This window comes from Thermobia domestica, chromosome 9, assembly GCF_964235325.1.
Source record: "Thermobia domestica chromosome 9, izTheDome1.hap1.1, whole genome shotgun sequence".
In the NCBI taxonomy this organism is placed as follows: Eukaryota; Metazoa; Arthropoda; class Insecta; order Zygentoma; family Lepismatidae; genus Thermobia; species Thermobia domestica.
The window spans coordinates 265,059,502-265,072,030 of record NC_137462.1 but is presented as its reverse complement, the minus strand read 5'-3'; the positions used below and the strand labels follow the sequence as shown (position 1 = coordinate 265,072,030).

The 12,529-nt window shown below is 34.3% G+C and overlaps 1 protein-coding gene across 2 annotated transcripts in view; it reads right to left on the bottom strand.

Moving 5' to 3' along the window:
* LOC145660675 (uncharacterized) overlaps positions 1-11,763 on the bottom strand; it is a 46,580-nt gene extending 34,817 nt beyond the window's left edge. For both annotated transcript variants that reach the window (XM_081726010.1, XM_081726011.1), the window contains exon 1: positions 11,738-11,763. In XM_081726010.1, coding sequence (XP_081582136.1) covers positions 11,738-11,752 — 15 coding nt within the window. In that variant the 5' untranslated portion in view covers positions 11,753-11,763. The remainder of the gene's footprint in view (positions 1-11,737) is intronic.
* Between the last annotated feature and the right edge of the window lie 766 nt (positions 11,764-12,529).

Sequence of the window (12,529 nt, the reverse complement as noted above, 5' to 3'; positions counted from 1 at the left end):
AATGAGACATCTTGGCTTAAAACGAGATTGTATTTAAAATTCATCGAGGAATATCTCACGTACATATTATCTCTGTCTCTCTCTTTCTCGCCCTTCGCTCTCTCTCTTTCTCTCTCTGTCTAAATGTATTCAGAAATCTACATCTATCTGAAACACAGCATGCATATTGCCCAACTGTATCTATATGTCTCTTCTTGGAATGTGGTTGTCTACAAATTCAATGGGAAGGCTATTATAAGTTCCTTGAAATCCCTGTTGAGATTCAAAGCATTCTTCTTTAATGCATATAATTTGTATATATGAGAAGAATACCATACGACATTTACAATTCATAGTAACCATATGCATATACTGACACAATTTTGTGTATGTGGAGTGAGTTAATACATTCATTGAATGAACTAGAAAACCATTTGAAAGCTTGGCAAATGAAATGTGCTGTTTGATTCTTATGTCACAAGTGGAGAATTCAAACAGTTTCAACAGGACTATTTGTTTTTTTATTTAGTTTGTCGGCTCCACTTCCCCTTTCATTTGCCTTTCCATAAGGGTTTATTAATGGCAGACTCAACTGCCTCTTTTAGTCTTTCTCCCTCTCTTTACGTACTGATTTATTTTTCGTACTTCCCTCTTTATCCCTCTTTAGACTCATGTTAGGAAATTTTATCCGAAATTGGGGAAGATTATTCTTTTTGAAAAGCGAGATTTCTTAAATAACTATCAACAGCATATTTATTAAATCCACAGGTAATATTTACCCACGAGAAAATGTCATCCGCAAACTTACCCCTGAAAAAAAATGAAACGAATTCTTTCAAATAAACGTCCCACGATTATGCCTTTAAGGCTAAGGGAGAAGATGATGAAGATAAGTGAATGACGATGGAAGAATTGGTGGAATGAGAAAGTATAAGGAAAGTGGAGCACCCCGAGAAAACCACGGACACGATGTTGTCTACCACAAACTTATTTGGGTGAGGATCGAACCAAGAACCACATGTGCCGAGATAAGTGTTCTACCACTGAGCCACCGTGGCCCCTTACCCATGAATTAATCACCATATACCACGTAAATGCAACAATATCTTATATCATTTTAAAATTAATTATCATTTCATAATTTAATAACATACATTTTCTGAGTGAATTTGTGTTTAGTAATAACCATATTTGCTCCGTTCAGCACCGAGGCTTTGTGAGACGAAACCTACCACTTAAATTGGAATTTTGAAACAATATTTTTTTCTTATCTAAAATTTTGTAGTGATCAAATCTGTAATATATAGTGTGAATCATCAGGTCACGACTGGATTGATTAACTTAGGTTTTCAGAACTTGAGATACGTACAATCATGTTTTATTAACACTGATAGGGATTTTTTTTTTTTTTATAACGGGACTCTGAGAGCATTTCAAATATGTTCTGGATATCTTTCCTGTATCAACGTTTGTTAATGTTTCTTATTATGTTTTTTTTTAAAGAAAATTTCCTCCTCTTTCTAACAGAAGATACTACAGTGCTAGGAAACAGTTAATGTAATTATAAAAGTGAAAATCTCTTACCTAACATCTCATGAAATGAAATGAAATGGAACGAATTACTTCAGTTTAACGTTCCGCCATTATGCACTTTAAGCAAAGGAGACGAATTAAGGCAAGTGAATGATGATGAACGAACTCGTGGAATGAAAATGTGAGAGGAAACGGGAGAACTCCGAGAAAACCCCCCAACACGATATTGTTCATAACAAATTAACCTTCTGGGCATCGAACCTGGGACCCCACACAACAGACTTAAGTATTTTACCAATGAGTCAACGTACCCCTCAGTAACAGCTCATGTGGCACTATGGCTTGCCTGAGAAATTCTAGTTAAGTAATGTATGGTCTGCACATTGACACTATTACGTCATTTCTGGATTTGGTTAGCTCTTAGCTGTTCTAGTTCTAGCTATGATGTTGACTATTACCGATACGTGAGAATCGAAATAATAATAATAATAATAATAATAATAATAATAATAATAATAATAATAATAATAATAATAATAATAATAATAATAATAATAATAATAATAATAATAATAATAATAATAAATGCCACTTTTAGACCATGAGGGACTCTGATACACCGAATGTGGTATGTTTGACTTGAATACTCGCGGTCAAGACATGTGGTTTGTGTACACATATGTTTAGATGGAAAATACGATTATTTTTCTTTTCCTCTCTCTTTTCTCTATTTTTATACAAATTTCTAATTAAAAGGAAAGCATAGAAGTACATTAAATTGGAAAGCATAATGGTCTGTAGCAGTAACTGCCGAGCTTCTTCGTGGTTGAGTGGTTACTGTACTTGCTTTCTGTGACAGTGATCCCGGATTCGATTCCCGGTAGATGTCTTGCCTCGGATACAAACACGAGAAGTAGTTCGGGTCACATTTAAATATAGCAGGGCCTGACTCATACAGACTCAGCGCTGAAAAAGATGATATATCAACCAACCAAGTAGCAATTAGCACTTTTACACGAGAGACACGGCTGTCAGTGGCTGAGTGCTCACTTCTAGTGTGAAGGTTACCTGGTTCTACCCCAGGCCATGTAAATTTGGGATGAACGACATCACGTCTGAGGGTTTTCGTGGAATTTCTCCCGTCTCATCCTACATTCTCATTCCACCCGTGAGTTCATAAGCACTCAACTCTATTAACCATCCGTCTCCCTAAACCTAAAACGCACAACTACGGGAAGTTAAATTAAAATTAATACTAATAATAATTTTACATATATTATTAAGCAAGGCTAACTTTGAAATGAAAGCTCCAAGTTTTACGTCCCACAGTTATGCCGGTTAAACTAAAGGAGACGGTGATGATGAGAGATTATTGAAATGGTTGAATGAAGAAAGTGTGAGGAAACGGGAGAACCCCGAGAAAACCCACGAGCACAGTGTTTGTCCACCACAAAATCCACACGGCGCTAGCTGGGATCGAACCAGGGACCCCAAGTACTGGAGGTGAAAGCTCTACCACTGAGCCACCGCGCCCTCAAGGCTAACTTGATCTCGCTTTTAGTTGATATGAAGGTGATCTATGAACTGTTCTTTCAGAAGTGCTGATGTGATCCACCACGAACTCCCTTAAATTCTGCTTCTGGCACGTCCTGCCCTCCCCCCTTGCCCCATTACAGTACCAATTATGAGCTTACAAAATAGTTTTGATTTTCAATTACAAAGTCAGGTACAGCTTTTTAAAAAGTTTTTTTTTATTATGTTTAAGGTGTAGTTATTAAATATGAACCAGCCTTTGGCGCCCCCAAAACACCACTTTTGCTCGGCCTACGGCTTCGCATCTCTTAAATCCACAATTCTACCGAATTTGAAATTTCTTTCCCTATTTCAACTATGTAAAAGATAAGATTTTGCATAGCAAGAAAATGCCCATTAAAATAACATGGGAATTTCTTTATTCCCCTTTTAACTCCTTAAAAGCTAAAAATATTCACTTTTGGTAATATTTCTGTGGGTTAGTCCTATATGGCTACTATCATGCCAAATTTCATCATTCTAATCCTAGCGGAAGTGCCTAAACATTCTTGGGTGAAGAAGATGTCCCATATAAATAACACGGGAAAGATTTTTTCAGCTCCCCATGGAACCACTCCACACTTGGATTTTTTGTTATATGTATAGTAATTTGCTTAAGTAGCACTTACGAAAACGTACAAGTATACCGAATTTCAAGTTTTTATTCCAATTCCAAGTACCTAAAATATGAGGCTCAAAAATGCTCATTTAAATAACATAAGTAATTTCATCCCCCCTTTAGACCCTCTAACAATTAAAAATATTCATTTTTGGCAGTTCTCTTGTGGATTAGTCCTGGAAAGGCAATGATACTAAATTTAATTTTCTACGTCAAACGAAAGTACTCGTTATTTTATGTCAGTGCGTCAGTTCATATAGTTTTATGTATAGTTAGCAAGGGCGCCGACCCTGGGGGTGGGGGTGGGGTGAGGAGGCCCGGACCCCCAAACCTCATGTGGGCCCTCTCTTTGTATTTACGAATATAGAATATTTGGCATAATTTGAATGAAATTTGACTTTAAATCCTCATATATGCTTTATGCATCTGAATGGGCCCCAAATTTACAAAGAAATCGTTGCCCCTGATAGTTAGGATATTTACTTGCCAAAGTATTTAAATTCTTTCTTTTTTTATCCTGAGTGCCTAAAACTGCTATGTCACAGTTTGCATCATCCCCTTTTTATAACTACTCTTGGTCCTGTGGTAGTTAATGATAGAACTTGAGAAATAAATGCAAGGTCGAAAGCACGAAAGAAAATGCAATTACTGCACTTGACATTTCAGAAACACACTAATTGTTCCGTGTACGCGAAATGTCTTCGTAAAGCACTAAATGCATGCAAATTATATTCCACTGTTGCTATTGTTATAAGCGTACTACTACTGACAGACATGGGAAAATAATTTTGTAATCTTAAGTAATTTCCAGCACAGCTTTTAACGAGAAAGGAAACTGTTTAGCATTTTACGTCAGTTAGTGTACGGTTATGTAGCACCTTTGAAAACACATATTGGCCCTTAAGTTGTGATTATCCCACGCTTACATCTCTTCAAACGTTGTGAAAACTTTGTCAAGTTTTTCCAGAATGTTATTTTATGCTTATCGTATACTTTCTACCTTCATCTGACTAACAAATGCCTAAACAAAACTACCACAATTGCGAAAACACGTGTTGTACGAAATAATTTTACGGTTAATAAGTAAAACAGAGACTACCAAACTGAAATTTAGAATGATTTTTTTTCTTTTTTATTTTGTGAAATTCGGTTTTCTATATGTAAAGAAGTTAATCTACTTAAGCCAAGTAGCTATTTAGTTTCAGCAAACATGGAGGTAACAAAGTTATTAGTCATATTTATATGCTTATGAGATATTGTTTACGAAAGAAGGCCAAAGAAAACATAAGAATTAATTAATGGGACGAGGACTCGTGGTATCTATTCTAATCCAGTTATGATTATTTGAAATCTAATACACTTTAAGAGGCCAAATCACTGCGAAATTAAAATATCGCCAATTTTACAGTAATTATGTTATATCTTCAAATAGATAAAAGATAATCGAAATGTGGAACAAAAGCGCGCTAGACAATATTATTTTGCATGAGGTACCATTATCTCGTAATAACTATCTAAAATCGCCCGATCCACTGGCGCACCGTGTAGATGGAACGATTATCTTTGTTGTTGGAGTCCATCCGTTAACACAGCGTTTCCCAACCGTTTTCAACTTGCGGCACACTACAGGTGTAACTTGAATTCTCGCGGCACACCCATATATATATATATATATATATATATATATATATATATATATATATATATATATATATATATATATATATATATATATATATATATATATATATATAATTACCGTGGTATTTTAATGTGATTACTAATTTCCTTCTTACAGAGAAGAAAGCTCGATCACTGATTTTCCCCCGTGCTAAATCATTATACTTATTTTTCATTCTAATTTTAAAATAGAAAACAATAGCAATGAAATATAGGACTCGGGTTTTTAAAAATACACTTTCTCTTTCGAAAACTGTATCTAATCTTTCACTAAAAAGGAAGATCACTAAATAACGAACAAATAAACAAATCTCCTATACTTTTAAAACTAGAGATGCAAGGGCTCGGAAAAAAACCGGCTTTTTTGGAAAAAAACTCGGTTTTTTCTGCTTTGCTTTTTTGCTTCGGAAATTTTGGGCTTTTTTCAAAATAATGCTTTAAATTGATAAAACAGACTTTGTATCGCTTCTTTATAACACAAAAAATCATTTAATTAGTGGTTGATGCTGATAATAATATAAAACATCGAAAATAAACTATGAATTTCGAAAAAATATTTCAAACAATTTTTCTTCAACACATTTACATTATGAATTCCACAGGATTAACCAATGTATATAATAAGAATTTTTTCACCTCCTATATACAAAAGTAAGCAGAGTTGGCAAGAACCGTGGTTGTTTTTGAATATGCCAAAAACCCGTTTTTTGGGGGATGTTTAAACCAGGCTTTTTTGGTTTAAACCAGGCTTTTTTGACTTAGGCTATTTCTGTGAATATGTAATATAAATACATAAAGCAAAAAATCTAAGTTTGTTTCGCCTTGATGTTATTATGCAACAGCGGGGTTATGCCGGAAGAACTCCCATAAGCTTAAAGAAGTGCGGTCAGTAAATTTCTTAAGTTGAGAACCTCCCGCCCTAGCCATTGGGAAAATCCCGTCATTACTTGAAATGTAAGACAATAACGGGAAAATCCTGTTGCATGTAAAATTTAAAGGTCAACGTACCATAATCAGTACGCTAAAACTGAGGTATTAAATTACAAATTTAGTACCGGTACGTAGATATCATTGAAAGTCCAATCCAAGCTAATGTTGGAAGCTACGTAGGCAATCGATAAATTTTGCCAATTTCTATCAATATATTTAAGCAATATTGGCTTCTTTATAAAATAACACGTATTTAGGCATGTAGAAATATACAATTTGGTTTGTTTCGTATATTTAGGCTTAACATCTTTACGAAATACCGAGGTTATCAAGGAGAAGACTTTCGCTTAAACTGACATCCGAACCGCTACTTGGGTTACGCACGAAAGAAGTATTGTGGTTCGACCGAGAATTGAACATGGGACACCTTGATTAAAAGGTGCAAGGGAAATAAGACTATTGCAGGTGGTTTGATATCTGGAAACGTTACCATGAAGTTCACACGATTCGCATTTTTCATTCTTTTTATTTTTGTGGTTTAAACCAGTTATTAAAAAAAAAGTTAGTGTAAATCAGCCAACCCTAAAAGTAAACACTTCTTTTTCAAGAATACACAAATAACTAGCAAAATAGTATGTAGTATTTTTACTTCAAAATATTCCATACCCTCTTTTTGAAACAAAATAAAATTAAAATAAAACATAAGAGAAATACTTAGATTTATATGATACACTTAAAGGCTGCACATCTAGAGCTTTTGGTTCTGTATATTCTTGAAATTCTACAGTTAAGTTTTATAGAACCACCATCACAGTTTACCCAATCCTCAAGTTTTCTTAATTTTTAACAAGAGGGATTCAACATATCATTACGGAACTCCCCCCCCCCAAAAAAAAGACTACGGAATATATTTAAGTTAAGCTAAATACAACTGCACAACAAACATGACTGAGTGATTAGCTTTTGCACTTCTATCGGGAAGTCCGGGATTCAACCAGCATTCGACCATTCTGACAAAGCTTTTCTTCATTCCATCTGTGAATGTAGAAATAGTGGGTGTATTGTGAGTTGGGCGACTTCCTTTTTTATTGTTTTTAAATCGTTATTATTACTAATTACCAGCAGTGACGGTTTTGCGAAGGTTAGGGGGCGGTCTTTCGGACTGAAGCCCGTTCCCCAAAGTTACGGAATGTCTGCAACAAACGAAATATCTATTATTTATGCCTTTACTCATAAACTTTAAGCTCCCGTCAAATAAAAATTACGAATGTTTAAAAAAACTAAACATTAGTAAGAAACTCTTCCCAAAATACTTTTCTAAATCCGCCACTGATTCTCAGTATAAAATGATTTTTAAAGTTGTATCCGGAAGATTATTGCTAAACATATAAACGAAACGAAATATTAGTTATGCCTGTACTCATAAACTTCAAGCACTTCCCAAATAAAATTAGGACTTTTTAGGAAACGAAACAATCAGAAAAAGCCCTCCTAAAGTACTTTTCTAAATCCGCTACTGATTATTTGTATAAATTGGTATTCAAGGTTGTGTCCGGAAAATTATTGCTAAATCACTTCACAGCTACAGTATAACAGAAATGTGGAAGTACGGTTTGACGGATATATTGAAAAACGTACGCTTTGACGGATAAATAGAAAAATGGGCAAGTTTAACTTTTGCGCTAGAAGCTAGAGTACTAAAAGCTCTTAGAAATGAAACACGGATGACAAACTAGAGAAGAAAAAAGATGTCGATAACTCAAAAGTTAAAATAAAGTTAAATAGCCTCTAAAATTACCCTCAAATACTACATTCTTCATGTTAGCTTTAATTCGTAAAACATGTGCTCCATCCATCTTGATGGTGAATTTCAGAGCGAAATATCACATTCAGGTCATGGAATTCTTACCTAACTATAGAATATACTATAAGAAAGCTATTTAGATAGAAAAATCATGAAGTTGAAAAAAGCCAAAATTTCCAAAATTCTCGTTTTTTTCCCAAAAAAGCCGGCTTTTTATGTGAAAAAAACCATCGATTCAAAAAAGCCGGCTTTTTTGCATCTCTATTTAAAACACAAATGTAGGTAATTTGTATGCATGCTTGCTTTGTTGAATTTATTGAATGATATGTTAAAATTTCAAGTTACGAAATAGTCTGCAACAATAAAGAAGTAATAATGGTCATGACAATGATAAATACGTTTTTCAACATTAAAAATGTACAGAAAAGTAACACAGTATGAAATTTAAAATTGTAGATTTATAGTAGAGGTTCATAGTAATGTGAAATATAAATATACATTTTCCCCTGTCTTGCAATTTGGTTCGTATAGAATTAATAATTTGTTTCGATTTTTTCGCGGCACACCAGCGGCCCATTCGCGGCACACCAGTGTGCCGCGGCACACCGGTTGGGAAACGCTGCGTTAACATATACGAATGTAACGGTGGCTTTCATATCACATTTATTCGTAAACATTTTTATCCTAGATTGTTAGCTAACCCACAGAACAACTAATCAAGGTGGGTTGCAGCACTTCACAGGAAAAAAATTTCGAGTGTTTCTTTGTAACAAATTGGCCATAGACAAACAAAATAGATTGCTAGGTTTCCAGTCTAACGTCCTATTCAACGAAATCTACTTTTTTTGTTTGTGGTTGGCGATTAAAGGAATATTGCGTTTTACTCCTTACTGTTTTCAGCAGAGTTTATTTGATAGTTATTATTTGTAGTTTAACTCCCTTTTTAGCATCCAGGTTATCTAACGCGGTAACTACTGCATAAAGTAGAAGCGAAATAGTTATGGTTAAAAACAAATGTGTTTGGAAAGAGAACCGGAAATTTCAGACTCTCAAAATGCAATTGTTAAACATATATGTTAATTTTAAATATAAAACAAAGTTTCGGATACAATTTACTGTGGAACGTAGGCGGATAGATACTACATTTAAGGGTACTACTCCAACATTCGTCTGATGGGACAGCTGAGAAAAATCCTGAAAAATCTTAAGTAAACTATGTGAGACTAAAGTGGAATTCAAATCACCATAACGCGTTCAATGTTCTGCTATCAGCAATTGAACCCGTGAACCCATGCATCAAAGACCGTCTTTTGTTTTCTTAAATTAGGCTCCATGATCATCAAACAATCTTACTCTATATTTTACTTAGGTCTAATCCAACACGGCAGGGCACGATCACAGAAACTTCACAAACTGTTAAAGACACCAAACTGTCTGGTGGCACTCGAACCCATGATACATTGCAACTTGTGATCCGAAGCCGAACGCTCGAGACCACTAGTTGCCCACTTAGAGCAGCAGGAAGACCAAACTATTCTTAGTTGTTAGACCATTTGCTAAGTCTTTATGAGTTAATAATTTATCATATTAATTAAAAGTCGAAATCTTTCTATGAAAAATTATACTTTGTTGCAAAATTTCGGAATGTAGTCATACACGAATCTTAAACTATAAGCAATTTATAACTATACAAAGAGAGTGGATTATAATGCATTTTTTTAAAAAAAATTAACCACAAGTTTTGTTTAAAAAAACAAAAAAAGCAACAACAAAAATTTATTTAATAACTTTGTATTATTTTGGAATCAACTTGCAGATATATTTATAACATTGAATCATATTTCATATTCCATTTATATAGTTTTATTTCCTTTGTCTGATTTTAATTTGATTTGATCTTTTGCTTGTGAATTAAAAATTGTCTGTATTATTAATATTTGCTATAAACTTCACTTTTAAAAAGTATATTTTTGGTAATAATATTTAAAGAACTTTTTTAGGATAGAAAAAAAGAAAAGAAACTCTGTAACAATTATAACAGAATGAATCGACGTGTTTTCAAAAAAATATAAAATAGTTATTTATCTATTTGAAGTTATAAAAAAATCTACAATGCTTAACCTAGAGCTTGTGGAAGATTGAATTATTAGACAGAATAATGTATTACTATTATATTTATTATTACTAAAGTATGTTCTAATATCTAGTATTTTTTTTTCAATTTAATTAATAACGCGTTATGTTTCAGTATTATTACTGAAATTTTACGAAAGTTACGGTCAAACGAATTAAACGAAATAAAATGCTTTTGTGCAAGTTAAATTTCTAAATAGAATGAAAACGAAATGAAATAAAATATTTAGTGTAACGTCCTACGATTATGCACCAAGGCTAATGTAGATTGATGATGAGAAATAAATGAAAAGTTGAAATGAAGAAAGTGGGAGGACCCCGAGAAAACTCCCACACACACGGTGTTTGTTCAAAACAAAACTCAACTGGTGCCAGCTGGGATCGAACCAGGGACCCCACGCACGAGAGGTGAACGCTCTATCACTGAGCCTCTGCGGCCTCGTGAAATTTCTAGTTTATTGTTTCATGATTATGCTCTTCACTCAAACTGTGACGTGACATATAATTAATTGAACTTAATGACTCTGAAAACATTGGTGGAATGAGAATGTTTGAGGAAGCGAGAGAACTCCGAGAAAGGAAATACGATGTTATCCATTACAAACTTAAATAGTCTGGTATCAAACCAAGGACCTCCTGCACCAAACGTGAGTACTCTACTACTGAGTCGCCGTGCACCCCAAATATTTCCTTGTTATATCGAATGAGCACTGAAATACCACCTTTACTACCAGAGTTTCCATTAATCTTGCATGTCACTGGATTGTTGACCTCGTGGAAGAATTCAGCACGTTGCAAGATGCAACGGCAATTTACGTTAATGTTTTAATCTATTGTTCCATTTCCTAATGCAAATGAAAAACTTTTAGTTTTACGTCCCACGGTTATACCCGTTAGTCTTAAAGGAGACGGTGATGATGAGAAATCAATATAATGGTGCAATGAGTAAAGTGGTAGGAAACGGGAGAATCCCGAGAAAACCTACAAACATGGTGTTTGTCCACACAAAGTCCCCTTGGAGCGAGCTGGGATCGAACCAGGGACTTTACGCACCAGAGATGAACGCTCTACCACTGAACCACCTAATGTAAAATGGAAATTGTTATTGTTTTGAGTCCCGCGGTAATCGTAAGCTACATCTTGTAAGGATCTTGTCCACTACATCCTCATATGTTCTGGGATCGAATATAGGCGTCCTGGAATCACTGAATCACCAAAAGAAATTTTGATAATCAGAAAATGTATTGTTAAGACGATGAAAAGAATGAATATTTGTTGGCTAAGCACTGTATGCAAATTAGATACCAGTACAGAACTTAATCAAGATGCACTATTATAATGACACACGTGATACACCTAAGATTTAACTACGAAATTCACTTTCATCGAAGATAAAATGTAATTAAAAATAAAAGTGTGACTGACTACGTGGAGGAACTTAATAATGCGTGTTTCTCTATTGTATTGTCTCGGTTTTCAACACTCACCGTACGGAACTCCATGACGGCTTGAAGCCTTGCACCACTGTGCCAGCCTCCTGAAGTTTCACCATTTATATACAGCAGACATATTTTTTCTTCTGGGAAAATTGCACCTTCGATTTCATAGTGCTCTCTTAGTGACGTAATTTTTGTTTTAAAGACGTGCAGTTTCACACCAATGATTCAATATTCCAGACCATATGAGTGCTGCTCCCTCCATATGTGTGAAACATATAAGATCACTGTGAAGATGGGAGGGGAGGTAAAGTACACCGACATTGACACATCAAAAAATGTCGGTGTGTACATATTGAAGATGCAGGGATGCAACATCAAGTTGAAAAGAAGATGAAAAAAATGTTTGATTTATGTTGTCACAAACAAGTGACTGTACTCAAAAGAATTGGAATATGAACGTACATATGTAGTTCTATATGCAAATTAGGATAATTTTAATTGGACGGAATGCTTGTTAAGACAGTAAGATATACGGTTAATTACGTTTGTTGGCATTGACAACTACTTTTAATGCTTTTCAGGTGGTGAGAACTACCCTGATTTTTAATTTATTCTGACAGTTATGGTAGGTGCTGAGCAAATATAATGAAAAATTTCCTTCGATTCCCGAATGGGTAACAATTATACAATCGTAAAACGTAAATTTCTGATAGTAAATTTCTTCAGATTCCAAGTGTTTTCAAAAAATATCCAGACATATAGTGCTTAAAGAATATGGTATCAATGTTTTTATTTCTTCCTTTGTAATTTCAAAAACAAAATCAGAGATCGTTATTTGTC